The sequence below is a fragment of the Chlamydomonas reinhardtii genome, chromosome 15 (assembly GCF_000002595.2).
Source record: "Chlamydomonas reinhardtii strain CC-503 cw92 mt+ chromosome 15, whole genome shotgun sequence".
Lineage (NCBI taxonomy): Eukaryota > Viridiplantae > Chlorophyta > Chlorophyceae > Chlamydomonadales > Chlamydomonadaceae > Chlamydomonas > Chlamydomonas reinhardtii.
This window is the reverse complement of record NC_057018.1, coordinates 1,044,281-1,060,405: the sequence shown is the minus strand read 5'-3', so window position 1 is coordinate 1,060,405 and position 16,125 is coordinate 1,044,281. Positions and strand designations below refer to the sequence as shown.

The 16,125-nt window shown below is 64.4% G+C and overlaps 3 protein-coding genes across 3 annotated transcripts in view; 2 read left to right on the top strand and 1 right to left on the bottom strand.

The window, feature by feature from the left end:
• Positions 1–2,153, bottom strand: part of CHLRE_15g638500v5 (uncharacterized protein) — a 5,461-nt gene extending 3,308 nt beyond the window's left edge. Inside the window, exons 1-3 of the mRNA XM_043070587.1 lie at positions 1,997–2,153; positions 1,589–1,819; positions 689–802 (exon numbers count right to left, since the gene is read on the bottom strand). Of these exons, the coding sequence (XP_042916502.1) occupies positions 689–802; positions 1,589–1,819; positions 1,997–2,077 (426 nt within the window). The 5' untranslated portion in view covers positions 2,078–2,153. The remainder of the gene's footprint in view (positions 1–688; positions 803–1,588; positions 1,820–1,996) is intronic.
• Positions 2,154–2,290: 137 nt separating this feature from the next.
• Positions 2,291–9,766, top strand: CHLRE_15g638551v5 (uncharacterized protein). Its single transcript, XM_043070589.1, has 7 exons — positions 2,291–2,893; positions 3,252–3,299; positions 4,821–4,921; positions 5,928–6,099; positions 6,762–6,836; positions 7,769–7,873; positions 8,756–9,766. The coding sequence occupies exons 1-7, from the start codon at positions 2,702–2,704 to the stop codon at positions 8,798–8,800; spliced, it is 738 nt and encodes a 245-aa protein (XP_042916501.1). The 5' UTR covers positions 2,291–2,701; the 3' UTR covers positions 8,801–9,766.
• A 1,744-nt stretch (positions 9,767–11,510) lies between these two features.
• On the top strand, positions 11,511–16,103 carry CHLRE_15g638550v5 (uncharacterized protein). The gene is made up of 3 exons (XM_043070588.1): positions 11,511–11,727; positions 11,818–12,456; positions 12,733–16,103. Exons 1-3 carry the CDS (start codon positions 11,698–11,700, stop codon positions 15,325–15,327), a joined length of 3,264 nt encoding a protein of 1,087 aa, XP_042916500.1. The 5' UTR covers positions 11,511–11,697; the 3' UTR covers positions 15,328–16,103.
• Positions 16,104–16,125: the final 22 nt, after the last annotated feature.

Below are 16,125 nucleotides of genomic sequence, written 5' to 3'. Positions count from 1 at the left end.
TTCCCCCCTCCCGCATGCAGGACCAGCCTGATGTCCACGCCCCGCTGCCTTCCCCACCTCCCGACCTCCCCACCCGTGCACGCCAACCGCCGCCAACGACGCATGCACGATGTACCCAAACAGCCCAGACCCACATGTCCCACACACTCTCATGTGCTCGCATCTGCACCCCATCTGTTCGCCACGCCATAATAGGCAAGCCCGGCTTGATGCTGCGCCGCCCCTCAGCTGCCCCTCCGCGCAATGCCACACGCAGCATTGCCAGCTGCACCCGACCTGCCAACCCTGCTCCCCCCAGCCCACTTCCGTCCCGACCCCGCCCCCACCGCGCCTTACCCCAGTACGGCAACGGCTCCCGCCCCGCTCCCTAGCGCCCCTGCCGCCCTCCAGTGAATTCCCACCCCACCTCTCCATCTCCACTCCTACCGTTTCCTCCCTCCACCTCACCTCGGCCTCAGCGGCCAGCGCCCTGGATTGCTCCTCCGTCCCCTTCCCCTGCCCCCCCCGCCCCATCTCGGTCTCTGCTGCCACCGCCTTGGCCTCCTCCTCCCTCCCCCTTCCCCTGGCACCATGCGTCCTCACGTCGCGAGTTTTGCATCAAGTTTTGCAAACTACCCTTCATCTCCCTCTCCATCTCCCGGTTCGGATTGGGCTGGTATCTACAACGCCGCCCCCCCCCCCGGCGCACCTCGGTCTCGGCGGCCAGCGCCTTGGCCTCCTCCTCCGTGTAGCACACGCCCACCAGCTGGCGCCAGTGCAGGTACTGCATGGAGTGGCAGGCCGCGCACACCTGCTGGTACACCTGTGGAGGTGGGCACGAGTGTGTGTGTGTGTGTGGTGGGGGATAGGGGGGAGGGGGTGGGTCAGGGGGGGTTTGCGCGTGAGGACGGGGTTGCGGGGCAGGAGAAATGCACATTAGCGCGAAGGGACGGTTGAAGGTATCAGGGTTGGACGGGGTATGGCAGGGGGAGGATGAAGAGGGTGGGTTGTTGCAGAGGCCGCGCCGGGCACCCCACTTGGAAGGGGGCGAGGGCAGCGAACGGCTGGCTGTTAGGCGTGGCCGGGAGCCGAGCGGGCACGAGGTGAGGCTAATGGTCAGTGCGGGTTACCCGCGCCGGCCACTGGTTCTAACCGAGCAGGTGCACCAGCACGGGCGCGCGGAACCGGAATCCGCCAGCACATATGCGGGGAACCGGAATCCGCCGGCTCCGACGTGGCCGCGTCGCCGGCATCCCTGCCCGCTCTCCCGCCCGCGCTTTCGTTCACGCCCTCCCATACGCTGCCGCACACATGCCTGCGTGGCCCGTCTCCAAGCCACCTGCTGCCGCCTGCCGGGGCGCGCTGGCAGGGACGCGCCCGGAGCGACACGTGGTCGCGTGCCCAAACACACAGACCCCGACCGTGGAGCAGGTCCCGTTACGCACTTACCGGCGCCCTCCAGTTTGCGCAACGAGAAATGCCACGTAACCATGTGCGTTCTGCCGCGTGCGGAATCACGGTGCGGCGAGGCTCGCCAAACACCCAATTTTCGCGACATCGCGCCCTTAGCGCGCCTATGTCAGCGGTTGCCCACGCCCAAACCTCGCACCTTGTGGCCGCGACGAATAGCGGCGTGGTCGTATGAGTCCAGCACGCCCTCATGTCCCCAAGGGTAGTGAGGAGCGTGAAGACCATCGGCGGCCTCGTTGGCCGAGGCCACGCAGGAAGCGCCGAAAATACCCGCCATAACACCGCCCAGAGCAGCGGCGTAGTGGGCCGCCTTGCTAGTGGGCTCGGCATCCGAAGCAGAGGTCGACATCGCGGCCACTGCCGGCATCGTCTGCGTGCAGAGCCCCCAGGCGAGTGATTGGTACGCGCATCTGGTCCCTGAATTTCTTTACTAGTCGTCCCACGGCCACGAGGCTGCTGCAACGCCGTCTCGCGGCGAGCCGAGACTTGTTTCACCCATGTCCATCACGAAGCATACCGGCCCTCTCCACGAGAATCTGCTGCTAACCTGCTGCGCCACGCGGCTGCTGGTTGCCTCCGCGCACAGCCCCAGGCCCTTGCCCAGCGAGCGAAGTAGGCTTGTCCTCATTGTCACCGACACCCGGTCACCCGCAACGTGGAAAGGAGGGCAAGTCGCCCCTAACTAAGGTTTAGACTAGGTAACGATGTTGCTCTCAGGAAAGCCCCAAAGGCTGCATGGACTGCGAGGAACACTCCCCATTCCACCTCTGCAATTCGTGCTCTTCCTCCCCTCAAGCCTTGTCACCCCAAGCTGAATTGACTGAGCACTGTCTTTGACATCGTTTATTCCTTCACTTGACATAAGGGCTGCTGCTTGCTTTGACCGCTGCGTTGACCTCGTCGCTAGCGACCTGCTGCACAATTCGTCTTTGCGTTGTTCCGGTCCGCACACAACGCGTTTTAGCAGCCGTAATCCTTTCAGTCCGCGTCTAAAAGAGGATCCAGCGACGGCACGGACCCGTCGGCAGCCGCGTGCAGGCCTTCGAACTCGTTGCAGCTGCAGCGTGGCCACCCAAAACGGCGCCTCGTGGCCACATCAGTAGCCATAATCAGCTGGCTTGTGATAGCGCAAGTGGCCGCTGGCAGTGCGGCTACAGCGCACCGCTAACACCCCGTCCGGGTGGTTGGCTGTCGCCACATTTCAGCCCTTCATCAGCCTGGAAGGCCAAGCTGACAGCCCCGGCGAGCAGAAATGAGCACCAGAAAACCACCAACGCTGATGCAAAACACATCATTCAAGCTGGCCAGTGCGGGCAAGCACAGTTCAAAGGTCCATGCCTGGACGAATCCCGCTTTCGAGGACAAGAGCAGGGCGTCGCCCGGCAAGCCGGGCACGGATGCCCAAATCACGGTCTTGCCATCGAGGGAGCTGGAGATGACAGAGGTGCGTGTGTGGCGTGCGTGCAACGACCAGCGGGCGTTGCCTGGACGGGCATGGCGGGGGGTGCGATGCGGGGAGCGCTGATGTGGAGATGGTGTGCTTGTGAAGGTCCATCCGGCGTCCGGGGCGCGAACAACGACTGAGCTCTGGAACGGCTTAGTCACTGTTGCCAATGGCTGTGCAGTGGGGCCGCTAAGGTGTGCGTGATATGTCAGTCCAGTTCCATTGTGGTTGAATGGAGTACGGCACGCACGCACTACCGTGTGCACCGTGTGCTGCCCTCCTCACCTCCCTGCAACCCAATGTTGCGACCCCCCAACCTTCCCAACCCCCAGCTAACCCCCAAAATTAACCCCAACAGGTGATGTTCCCAAGCTATAAGAAGATGCTACGGCGCATGTCCTACCAGGTGTGCGTTGAGGAAGCACGAGGGGAAAGGACTCATGTGTACGGTAGCTGTGTGCTAGTGAAACGCAGCCCAGTTGTAGTGTAAAATATGCCGGACGTGAGTGGATCAGAGGGCATGCGTGCTCTCTCTCGCGCGGCTGGCTTGCAGCTGCTGGATCTAAATTGAGGCGGCCACATACCACCACCACCGTTACCACCACCACCACCACCACCACCACCACCACCACCAACGCCGCCATTGTCACCACCACCACCACCACCACCACCACCACCACCATTGTCACCACCACCACCACCACCACCACCACCACCACCACCACCACCACCACCACCACCACCACCACCACCACCACCACCACCACCACCATTGTCACCACCACCACCACCACCACCACCACCACCACCATTGTCACCACCACCACAACCACAACCACCACAACCACCACCACCACCACCACCACCACCACCATTGTCACCACCACCACCACCACCACCACCACCACCACCACCACCACCACCACCACAACCACAACCACAACCACAACCACAACCACAACCACCACCACCACAACCACAACCACCACCACCACCACCACCACAACCACAACCACAACCACAACCACAACCACCACAACCACAACCACAACCACAACCACAACCACAACCACCACCACCACCACCACCACCACCACCACCACCACCACCGTACCAACCATCACCACCACCACCACCACCACCATTGTCACCACCACCACCACCACCACCACCACCACCACCACCACCGTACCAACCATCACCACCACCATCACCACCACCACCACCACCACCATTGTCACCACCACCACCACCACCACCACCACCACCGTACCAACCATCACCACCACCACCACCACCACCACCACCACCACCACCACCACCACCACCACCACAACCACAACCACACCCACAACCACCACCACCACCATAATAATAATAATAATAATACCTACGCACGGACCAAGGTCCCGCGTGCCTTAAGGAAGAGTCCCATCGAGGCTAACCCTACCGTATCTCTGTGGGACCTTGGCAAGAGGCACCCCACGCATCCACCTTCACTCAGTCCATAGGAACCGAAGTTCTGGACCTATCGGCCTACCAACTCTCCGAATTCGGCCATCGTGAAGTTTCCACGTTGCAACAATGGGATCCGAACCCAGAGAGTCGCTACAACGCTTCCGTCAGTACCGCGGACTCCATACCGGAATACTGACTCGGTTCCCCGGGCAGGATCCGAACCTGCATCTATACTTGTCAGCCTCAACCTGGCCGAATCCGCGATTCGAACCTGGGTCTGCCATGTGACAGCGGCATGCTCTACCAATTGAGCTACCGGGGAACCACCACCACCACCACAACCACAACCACAACCACCACAACCACAACCACAACCACAACCACAACCACCACAACCACAACCACAACCACAACCACAACCACAACCACCACCACCACCACCACCACCACCACCACCACCACCACACAGGCCCTGGCGCTGTACGCGCTGATCGTGGGCCACGTGATGCTGACCGCCTACACCGACCCGATGTACACCCGCTCGCCACTGACGCAAGTGATCGTGTACACGTGAGTGCTGGACGGAGCGGAGGCGAGGGTGGGGGCAGGAGGGCAGGGGCAGGGCCGCTGAGGCAAGTGATCGTGTACACGTGAGTGCTGGACGGAGCGGAGGCGAGGGTGGGGGCAGGAGGGCAGGGGCAGGGCCGCTGAGGCAATTGAAATGTCTGCACGTGAGTACTGAGGAGAGGCAGGGGGGCGGGCAGGAGGGCATGGCGCGGTCAATACGCTTGTGTGGGAGCGTGGGGCAGCGCGCAGGGGCCGGCGCGCATGGGGCAGCAGGGCAGGGGACAGCGCGCGCCGGGCAGGGAGGCAGGGGGCAGGGGCATTAGGGCCGGGACGCTGACGCAAACGACCGTGTGCACGTGAATTGCTAGTGGGCATTGTGCATGAGAGGCAGGGCGTAGGGGGGAAGTGGGCGCGCGGGCAATGTGCTGTGATGGGGTCAGAGGCGGGGCAGGGGCAGGGCAGGGGTAGCGACAGGTTGGTGAGAGATGCGGCATGGTAAGGGCTGGAGGCAGGTTGGGGCGAGAGGTGGGGTAGCTGAGGGTCGCGTAGCTGGGGTAGCTGGGGTAGCTGAGGGTCGCGTAGCAGTACCGTACATGGCTATCCAAAGGCCGGATGGCAGCAGGCGGGAGGGAGGGAGGCAAGGCAGGCGGGAGGGACGCAAGGCAGGCGGGAGGGAGGCAAGGCAGGCGGGAGGGAGGGTTAACGTTGAACCAATCCCGTGAGGAAACACGGGAGGGAGGGAGGGAGGGAGGGAGGGAGGGAGGGAGGGAGGGAGGGAGGGAGGGAGGGAGGGAGGGAGGGAGGGAAGGAGGTCACCCAACATTGGTATGAGCAACATCAGCGTGAGACCTGGCGGCCTTCGTTACCTCAAACATACACACACACACACACACAGTGTCTTTGCGCTTACTTCTTGTTGTGCTCTTAACACACACACACACTCTTCCCCACAAATCCTTACCCAGCAAATCTGCACGCACCCACACCCAACCACTCGCCAAACTCGCAGCGCCCAGGTGGGTCTGCTTGTGGCCATCATCATGGCCTTCTTCGTGCTCACCAGTCAGACGCTGTACATCCAGCTGGGGCGGTACGACCTGTACCTGCGTGAGTTCTGGTTCCTGTACAGCCTGTTCGTACTGGATCTGGCGTTGTACATTGCCATCAAGGCCTACGCCACGGTAAGGGTGAGGGTCTGAGGGTGCCGTGGGTGGACTGATGCAGTGAATTGGCCGTGGATTGATGCAGTGGATTGGCCGTGGATTTGGTGTGTGGATCAGCTAAGAGATTACCGTACGAGGGTACGAGGTTAGGAGGCGTGGGGAGATTGGGGGTTGTGGGGATGAGGAGGTGATCTTGGGAGGCTGCTGGGGTTAAGCGTGCTGCGCCTGGTGCTGTGCATCATTGCCATCAAGGCGTGCGCCACGGTGCGGATGGGAGGCAGGGGAGGAAGATGAGGAAGGGAGGGGCAGGAGGAGGGTGGGAGGGGGGGGGAGACGAGGGAGGGAGGGGCGCGTCGAGGGAGGGCGCCAAGGCACGAGGGGCGGCTACACCTACCCCTTTCAACCGGCACTTCACCACCAACCCCGCTGCTCCCCTGCACCGCGTTGCTCAAACCCCTCTCCTCGCCCTTGATTGTCTCCCCAAACACGCCCCTCCCAACCATTGGGACCTGTTTTACTGGGCTCGGGCAAGTAACCGCCGCACCCTCCCCCTCGGTTCAGTTTGGGCTGGTATCTACAAACCCCCTCCCCACCCAAAATAAACACGCCCTCCAACCCCTCCCCTTGGGTGCTGCTGTACTCATCCCCCCACCCCCCCCCACCCCAACCCCGCCCCTCAGGTGCTGCTGTACCAGCGTGTGAACCACCTGGCTCTGTGGCACGCCCCCGGCTACACGGCCCTGTGGACAGTGCAGGTGAGCGAGCGAGCTAGACGCCTTACGAGGGGAGGGGAGGGGAGGCGAGGTGGCACGCCCCCGGCTACACGGCCCTGTGGACAGTGCAGGTGAGCGAGCGAGCTAGACGCCTTATGAGGGAAGTGGAGGCGAGGGGAGGGGAGGTGGCACGCCCCCGGCTACACGGCCCTGTGGACAGTGCAGGTGTGTGTGTGTGTGTGTGTGTGTGTTAAAAAACGAAACGAAAGCCCGCCCAATGACGCGACGGAGTTACTTACTTGTGTGTGTGTGCATGTGTGTGTGTGTGTGGGTTGGGGTTGGGGTTGCGGGTGGTGGTGGACAGGCGTTGTGGACACTGCAGGTGCGGGCTTGTGCGAGCAGGGATGGGGGTTGGGGGTGGGTAAGGGTGGTTGGGTAGGCGGGTGGTTGGGCGTGCACTTGTCGGCTAAGCGGCTGAGGCTAGAGCAACGGCGCTGCCTCTGCTACCGTTCTACCTCACACACCCCGTCGTGTTCCCAGCATTCCTTCAGCCGCTGCACCCCCCCTGCTGCTCCTCTACGCCTGCCCACCCCTTCCCTCCACAACCCACCACTTCGGACCACACCACACCACCCCGCACCCTGACCCCACACCCTAACCCACACAACACACACTAACCCCACACCCTAACCCACACACCACACCACCCCGCACCCTAACCCCACACCCTAACCCCACACACATCCCACACCCTACCCCCCGCACCCAAACCACACACGACAACCCAACCCACACAACACACACTAACCCCACATCCTAACCCACACACCACAACCCGCACCCTAACCCCACACCCTAACCCCACACACCAAACCCTAACCCCACACCCAAACCACACACCACAACCCCACACACCAAACCCTAAACTCACACCACACCCAATCCCCACACCCTAACCCCACCCCACACAACAGCGCCTGGTGCTGCTGCTGTTCTGGGCGGCTGCGGCGTTCGCCTGCTACTCCGTGTTTGACCCGCGCTACTTTGACCCGGAACACCTCGTGGGACTGGAGCGGCAGGTGCGTGAGGTGTGGGCGTGTGTGTGTGGGGGGGGGGGGGGGGGTTGCAAGGATGTTTGGAAGAGCGGTACAGGATGCACTGAAGACTGCGGACGAAGGGTGGGTTGTAGATACCACCCCACACTAAACCAAAACCAACTGAAACGACCCGGGGGGTGCGGGTGCGGGGTGTTTGGGAGGGGTAGCCTATTCCAACCCCGTGTGTATTTGTGTGTGTTTTGGGTGGGCTGTTTTGGGTGGGTACTTCGTTCCAATGCTCAAGTGGACCAGCCCACAGAGCGCGGCGGAGGTTTGGTCTCAGCTCTTAGGGGGGCAGAGGACGCTCATGCGTGGCAGGGGTATGACCGTACGGGTAGGCCGGGTCCCCAGCAGGGGCGGTGGACCCCAGCAGGGGCGGTGGACCCCAGCAGGGGCGGGGACCCCAGCAGGGGCGGCTGCAAGGCCGCCTGCAGCCCTTTCCTGGATCCGCCAGCCACACCGTCCACGGACAGCACGTTCCCTGCTGACACCCTCCCCGCCCCGCCCTTACCGCTGGAGCCCGCGCGCGCTTCAACTGCTCAACCTGGTCCCCCTGTGCTCCACTGCTCCCATGGTCCACTGCTCCCATGCTCCCCCTGTGCTCAACTAGTTTTAGCTTGGGCTGGGCTGGGCTGGGCTGGTGTTTACCACCCCACCCCACCCCACCCCGGGTGCCACTCCGTTGTCAAATCATAGCTCTCCTGCCTCGCTCTTGTGCGTTGGGTTCGGTTTGGAAGGGCCTGGTGTCCACACACACACACACATACACACACACCTTGGTTTAGTTTGGGCTGGTATTTACACACACACACACACACACACACACACACACACACACACACACACACTCCCCGCACCCCGCAGGAGGAGGAGGAGGCGCGTGGTGTGAGCCACGGGGCACAGCGATGAGGGCAGCGATGAGGGCGGCTCGCATTTACGGTATTCATTTGTTATGTTTGGAACCGCCGCCTTAAGGTAGCTCATAGCTAGCTAGCTAGCGTCAGCCGTGGGATGTACGTGAGTGTGGCACGGCAGCGAGCGGCAGATTGACGTTGGCACGGTCATGGCATGGATTTGGTTGGGGCGCAGCAGCAGCAGCAGCAGAGCGGCCGTCGGCGGGCATCCCAGCACAGCGTCAGGGAGGCCGTCTGCGGGCAGGGAGAGCTACAGCAGCAGCGGCAGCAGTAATCGGGCAGGCGTAGCGTCAGCGAGTCGCAGCCGCGGAGGGCTACCTGGTGCCAAACGCCTCTGCTGCCAGCATTTGCGGCTGCCAAACGCCTGCGGCTGCCAAATGCTGCGCGGCGCTGGTGCCCACGGGGCGAGGCGCAAGGACCGGTGGATGGAGCAGTGCTGCTGCTACCCGGCCCAGCCCAGCCCCGGCCCAGCTCCTGTGAAGCATGAAGCATGGAGAGGAGGGGAGACCCCTCCTGTGCGGCCTTGCCCGGCCCCGCTCCGGTGCGGTATGGCGGGCGGCGCACATCTGCATGGCCAGAGAGTGGGTGTGCTGCTGATGGGTGGCGCTTGCCCCCCGGGCGGCGGCGGCAGGACCCAGCCAGCAGCGACCGCCGCTAGCGGCACGTACGGCACGTACGGCACGTACGGCAGCGGCCCTCTACATGCGTCGTGTGTGCAGCTACGTAGCACGTACGGACGTTTCTAACACCCTGTGGGCGTGCGCCAAGCTGGGGTACCGCGACTCAGCACTCCTGCTGCCGCTAGCGGAGGCGGCCGCAGCCCTTGCCGATGTTATGTGTGCGCCAGCTAGCGGCACGTACGGCACGTACGGTTCATACGGCACGTACGGCAGCGGCCCTCTGCATGCGTTGTGTGTACAGCTCTCCCGCTCTCTCTGTCACACACACACACACACACACACACACGCAGACAGACACACAAAGCACGGCCGCCGTCAGCAGCCCGTCAGCAGGCGCCCGCCCGGCCTCACACCACACGCACCACACATCCGCTCCGGCCAAGAGCTGAGAGCAGGGCCAAGTCACCTGCCTCGACCTCGACCTCGGGGCTGGGATGGCCCAGGCCGAGCCACGTGCCTCGACGGCCTGGCGTGCAGCTCCGCAACCAGCGGCCCGGCGGCGGCAGTGCTCCGCGGCGGCGGCCCCCTCCTTGCCGCCACCGCACCTGCTGCCACCGGGGCTGGCGGCGGTCTGTGGCAGCTACTGCCGCTAGCCGCCTGGGCCCGTCAAGCCGCGGCAGCTGGGCCGGGCCAGGCCAGGCCAAGTCACCTGCCTCGACCTCGACTTTGACCTCGGAGCCGAGCCGGGCAGAGCCATCACAGGGACGCGCCGCCTCACAACCGCAGCAGTCAGCAACACCACCCGCAACAGCGCGCACACATGCGCACGCACATGCACAATCTGTACCGTACGGCAGGGTACGGTACGGTACGGTACACCGTGTGCGCACATGCACATACACATGCGGTACGGTACACCGTGCGCACACGCACATACACATGCGGTACGGTACGTACACCGTGTGCACACGCACATACACATGCGGTAGGGTACGGTGCGTCCCTTCTCCCGCTTCCTCGCGGCAGTGGCCCCGGGGCGGTGGTGGTGCCAGCCGCGGTCTCTGAGAAGCAGGTGGTGGCCGGGGAGGCGGACTCGTTGGCAGCAGCTGTAGAATGTGGTGGTGGTGGTGATGGTAGTGGCAATGGCGGGGGCCTGCTCGCGGGCAGCAGGCGGGGGCAGGCGGTGGGGACCGGCAGGCGCGCGGCACAGAAGCCGTGCAGCAGCGAGTGAACGAAAGGGGGCGGAGCAGTGACCTGGGTTCGTGGTTGGACCACAAACATGCACACGTCTTGTGATTTGCGTTCTGTTACTCCTTGTGTACTGTCCAAGCATGCGTGTGTGTATATGGATAACTGAGTGCAACATGCTAGGGCGCGCCGCGCCGGGCTTTTGGCTTTGTGTGGCGTGTGTTTGGTGCGATGCCCAGTACGGTAAGCATATATGGTGACGGTCAGGCAGGTGAGCGGCCGTGAGGCCCAGTAGGGGTGGCCATACACGGGGTGCAGTGATGGGCGTGGCATGAGTGGAGGTAGCGCACACATACCAGCTAGGTATTGACACGTGCATACACGGCGCGTCAAAGGCACCAGGTTTGCGGCATGCTGTGTGTTGGTGGCGGCTGACGTGGCGAGCAGGCGTGACGCCGGAGGATAGGTGGAGGAGGGGGCGGAGGCAGAGGTGGAAGTTGGGGGTTGCACCGCGTGTAGCAGGCCACGGCTGGGCCCGGTTGACTGGCAATACGAGGCGCAGCATGTCTGTGGTGGGGTTCACGCCCATCGGTATTCTTCCTGATGTGTGGAGGCAGCACAACCAGCACGAGGCTAACATCAAGTTCATGAGCATAAAGCGACCTCGGCCCTGGCCATCGGTCCGGGCCCCCCTTCCAATGCAATCCTATCCGCTGCCTCTAACGGAGTGAATCTGTAATGGGAATCGGGTGCAGGCCTGGGGCGGACGGGGCGGCGCTGATAGCCTGGGGCATCAGCGGGGCCGTGCGCGTAGCCTTGGTACGGAGCGAGGGCACATGCTGGCGAGCCAAGCCGCGGATTCAGTCTCACCGCTGAATCCTCAGCTTATACATCGTTATACAAAAAGCCCTTGTGCCCTTGTTTGTCAGAGTTTGTTTAACAGAGCTCACGCAAGCTTCATTTGCCCGCGCACCGGACTGGCCCGTTGTTCCTTTAGTCCGATCATTGTGTCTGTAATCCCATGTGTATTATTAGATAGCATTGTCGTAGCGCGAGGCACTGTGGGCCTCTGCCAGAGACTAAAATGTTACTGTTCACACGCGCCAGCGCCGCAGCGAGTGGACATGACTTAGGCTGTAGGTATACTAGTGCTCCAGCATCAGCACTTATATGGCATAGAGTGTGCCCAAGCGGCATACCGCAGAGCGCCGCTCGGACCGCTGGGCGCCTCGGCCCCTCGGCGACCGCCGGCGGTTTGGCCCGCGGCCTGGCGTGCAGCTCCGCAACCAGCGGCCCGGCGGCGGCAGTGCTCAGCGGCGGCGGCCCCCGCCTTGCCGCCGCCACACCTGCTGCCACAGGGGCTGGCGGCGGTCTGCGGCAGCTACTGCCGCTAGCCGCCTGGGCCCGTCAAGCTGCACCAGCGCCCGCCACTGCCGCAGCTGCAGCAGCCGGGGCGCGCAGCTGTCTCCTGCAGCCGGGGCGGCGCGCGCAGCAGCAGGTGCTGGCGGCTGGGGGGAGGTACGGCAGTGGCGGCACCAGTCACAGGAGCATAGACAGGAGCAGCAGCAGCGGACATGGCGGCATCGGCAGCAGCCGCAGTAGCAGTGACGCTGGGGGGAGGGCAGGCGGAGGCAGGGCAGGCGGAGGCCGTTGGGCTGGCGGCAGGACGGGCGGTGCCGGTGGCAGGAGTGGCGGCGGCGGCAGGGCGCGTGACCCCGCGGATGACATGACCGTGTGTCGGACTCTGGAGGACCTGCAAGCAGTCCTTGACCAGCGGCTGGCGGTGTGGTGCGAGCGGCAAGACGTGAGCACCATGTCAGCTGCCTTCGGCCGTTGTGGCAAGGTGAGAGGCTGGACTTGCTAGCGGGCAATAAAAAGAGGAGGGGCAGGGGCAGGGGTCGGGCTTGCCTGCAAGCAAGTGCGGGCCTTTCTGGTCGCATTGCGAGGACTGACAACGCCAACAACACACGCACCTCCTTAGCACTTACCAAAGCTCGCGCGGTAGTGCTTAGGGACGCGTTGCGTAATGACGGTGGGGCTGATCCAAGCTTCCTTCTCGCCGCCACAGTGAGTGATCGGGGTATCGTCCTTTCCCACCGGCGCCCTTCCTCCCCTGCAGCTGGAGCCCGCACGCGCCGGCGGGCCCGCCGCCACAGCCGCGGCCCGTGCTGGCATCATTGCGGCCCTTGCGCCTGCTCTCCTTCCGCTCGTGTCGCGAATCCGGCAGCCGGCCGGCTGCAGCATTCCGCTGTGGGCACTGGCGAAGGCCGGGGCTGCCATCGACGGGCGTGTGGAGTCAGAGCTGGCGCCGGCGCTGCTGCAGCGGCTGGTGGACCCAGTGTTGCTGGACAGTGCCATTCCTATAGACCTGGCGAACGCACTGTATGCCCTGGGCAAGCTGCGGGAGGATCAGCAGCGGCGGGGCTCGGGCTGGGACCCCACCTCATCGCCGCACCTGATGAACGCACTGACAGGCGCTGTGGCCTCGCGGCTGCGTGCGGTGAGCGGGCATGGCTTCAATGCCCAGGACGTTTCTAACAGCCTGTGGGCGTGTGCCAAGCTGGGGTACCGAGACTCAGACCTCCTGCTGCCGCTGGCGGAGGCGGCCGCAGCCCTTGCCCGGGAGATGAATGCGCAAGATGTGGCCAACAGCCTGTGGGCTCTAGAGGTCCTTGGCTGCAGCGGACCGGCGTTTCGGGCAGTGCTAGAGGCGCTGTGTGGTGCGGCGCTGCGGCAGCTGCGAACACCGAAGGAAGCTGAAGCATTCAAGCTGCAGGGCCTGTCCAACATCCTGCTGGCGCTTGAGGGGCTGCAGCTGCGAGGCATGCAGGCAGAGCTGCTGGCGGCTGCAGTAGCAGCAGAGGGCATGCGGCGGGGCTTTGCCGGCTTTAAACCACAGGAGCTCAGCAACTCGGCGTGGGCCCTGGCCAAGATGGGCTATGGGGCCGGTGCAACGCCGCAAGCCATGAAGCAGTGCCCCTGGTACGCGGCTGCGGCGGCCGCAGCTCAGCGGCCCGGGGTCATGGCCGGCGCCACGTCGCAGAATTGGGCCAACCTGCTGTACGCGCTTGCGTTGGTGCGCCACCAGCCGCCGCCCGCGCTGCTAGACGCAGGCGCCGCGGCGGCGATGCAGCGAGGCAATGCACAGGACTGTGCAAACACGCTCTGGGCGCTGGCGGTGCTGCAGCTGCGGCACGCCGGCTTGGAGGCGGCGGTGTGCGGCCGGCTGGGCGAGCTGCTGCGGCAAGAGCCGGAGTCGCTTGCTGAACAGGCCCTTTGCAACAGCCTGTGGGCGCTGGCGGTGCTGGCAGGCGGCGGTGGCCCTGCTAGCCCGGCTGCCGCTGCGCTGGCCCCGGCGCTTGCCCGTGAAGCCGCGCGGCGCCATGAGGAGTTTCAGACCGAGGCGCTAAGTCAGCTCTGGCAGGCGCAACAGGAGTTGGGCGGCGAGGTGACAGCGGTGCTTGCCCGCAGCCCCGACCTGCTAGCTGCGATGGAGGCGGCGGTAGCTGCCGAACGGGTGACGGGGTCAAACACCAGCAGACTGCAGGAGCAGGTGGCGGAGGCGCTTCAGCGACTGCTGCAGAAGGGTCGCCTGCCCATCGTTTCGGTGCGGACGGAGGTGGTGGTGGAGGGCGTGCTGGGGCGTGTGGATATTGTGGCGGACTGGAGCGATGGGCGGAGAGTGGCCATTGAGGTGGACGGGCCAGACCACTTCCTCACCAACCGCAAGGACGACCCTTCCGCGGTAGACGGTTCCACGGCGCTGCGCAACCGGCAGCTGCGGCGGGCGTTTGGGGAGGGTGGCCTGCTGTGTGTGCCGTACTGGGAGTGGGACAGGCAGAAGACTTCCTCCGCCCAGGAGGCCTACCTGCTGCAGCAGCTGCAGGATCTGCTATCGGGCGCCTCGTCAGGAGCATCAGCAGGGGAAGGCAGCGCCGCCGCCCCTCGCCACCAGCAGCAGCGGACGGCTCAGCCGCAGCCGGACACTGCCAATAGCAGCACCACCAGCACCACCAGCACTGCTAGCAGCAGCCACAAGAGGCGCGTCCTGATTGTCCGCAGGACGGCGCGAAAGCAGGAGGCGGCCGGCGGCGGTGGGGCGGGAGAGGCCTCGGGCGCAACAGCAGCTGCAAGGACGGTACGGGCGGAGGCTGAGGTGGCGGCCCCTGCCCGGCAGCAATCAGCGGAAAAGGCGCAGCGGCTTCCCAGCAGTGGCGCTGGTGGCGGTGCTGGCGAGGGCGGAGGAAACGGAACTCCTCTGGCGCCGCAGCCTCCACCAACACAGCAGCAGCGCGTGTCAGCGCCCCGGGCGCGCCGCAGCAGCAGCCAAAGCCGTAGCCGCAGCAGCCAGTCGGGTTCGCCTCCTCCTGCTCCACCGGTTGAGGCCCCGCCGCCGGAGCAGACGCAGGCGGCAGCTCAATCCAGGCGGGCTGCGGGTGGGAAGCGGACTGAGCGGAAAGCGGGCGTGGCTCCGGCAGCAGGCGATGGCGGCGGCGGCGGCAGTGACCCCGGGGCGGTGGTGGTGCCAGCCGCGGTCTCTGAGAAGCAGGTGGTGGTGGTGGCCGGGGAGGCGGACTCGTTGGCAGCAGCTGTAGAATGTGGTGGTGGTGGTGATGGTAGTGGCAATGGCGGGGGCCTGCTCGCGGGCAGCAGGCGGGGGCAGGCGGTGGGGACCGGCAGGCGCGCGGCACAGAAGCCTAGCAGCAGCGAGTGAACGAAAGGGGGCGGAGCAGTGACCTGGGTTAGTGGTTGCAACACAAACATGCACACGTCTTGTGATTTGCGTTCTGTTACTCCTTGTGTACTGGCCAAGCGTACGTGTGTACATATGGAGCACTGAGAGCAACATGCTAGGGCGCGCCACGACGGGCTTTGGGCTTTTATGTGGCACGTATCGGGTGCGTTGCCCAGTACGGTAGGCATCTGTGGTGACTGTCAGGCAGGTGAGCGGCCGTGGGGCCCAGGGGCGGCCATACACGGGGTGCAGTGATGGGCGTGGCATGAGTGGAGTTAGCGCACACATACCAGCTATGTATTGACACGTGCACACACGGCGCGTCAAAGGCACCAGGTTTGCGGCATGCTGTATGTGTTTTGTGTGTAGGTGCGCAGGGTCACGGGTCAGCGGTGGCAGTGGCCGTTGCCCGGGGCGTGTGTGTGTCACTGTGTTGGTGGCGGCTGACGTGGCGAGCAGGCGTGACGGTGGGGGACAGGTTAAGGAAGGGGCGGAGGCAGAGGTGGAAGTTGGGGGTTGCACCGCGTGTAGCAGGCCATGGCTGGGCCCGGTTGGCTGGCAATACGAGGTGCAGCATGTCTGTGGTGGGGTCCACGCCCATCGGTATTCTTCCTGATGTGTGGAGGCAGCACAGCCAGCACGAGGCTAACATCAAGTTCGTGAGCATAAAGCGACCTCGGCCCTGGCCATCGGGCCGTTCCAATGCAATCCTATCTGCTGCTTCTAATGGAGTGAATCTGTAATGGGAATCGGGTGCAGGCCTGGGGCGGAAGGGGC

What these genes read in the sequence shown, in the direction of transcription:
- CHLRE_15g638551v5 (XM_043070589.1), top strand. Translation starts at nt 2,702, where the DNA reads ATGAGCACCAGAAAACCACCAACGCTGATGCAAAACACATCATTCAAG. An exon ending in TACGGCGCATGTCCTACCAG is followed by an intron (nt 3,300 to 4,820) that starts GTGTGCGTTGAG and finishes ACCACCACACAG; the next exon opens with GCCCTGGCGCTGTACGCGCT. An exon ending in ACGCAAGTGATCGTGTACAC is followed by an intron (nt 4,922 to 5,927) that starts GTGAGTGCTGGA and finishes CCAAACTCGCAG; the next exon opens with CGCCCAGGTGGGTCTGCTTG.
- CHLRE_15g638550v5 (XM_043070588.1), top strand. Translation starts at nt 11,698, where the DNA reads ATGTTACTGTTCACACGCGCCAGCGCCGCA. An exon ending in TCACACGCGCCAGCGCCGCA is followed by an intron (nt 11,728 to 11,817) that starts GCGAGTGGACAT and finishes GGCATACCGCAG; the next exon opens with AGCGCCGCTCGGACCGCTGG. An exon ending in CCTTCGGCCGTTGTGGCAAG is followed by an intron (nt 12,457 to 12,732) that starts GTGAGAGGCTGG and finishes CCTCCCCTGCAG; the next exon opens with CTGGAGCCCGCACGCGCCGG.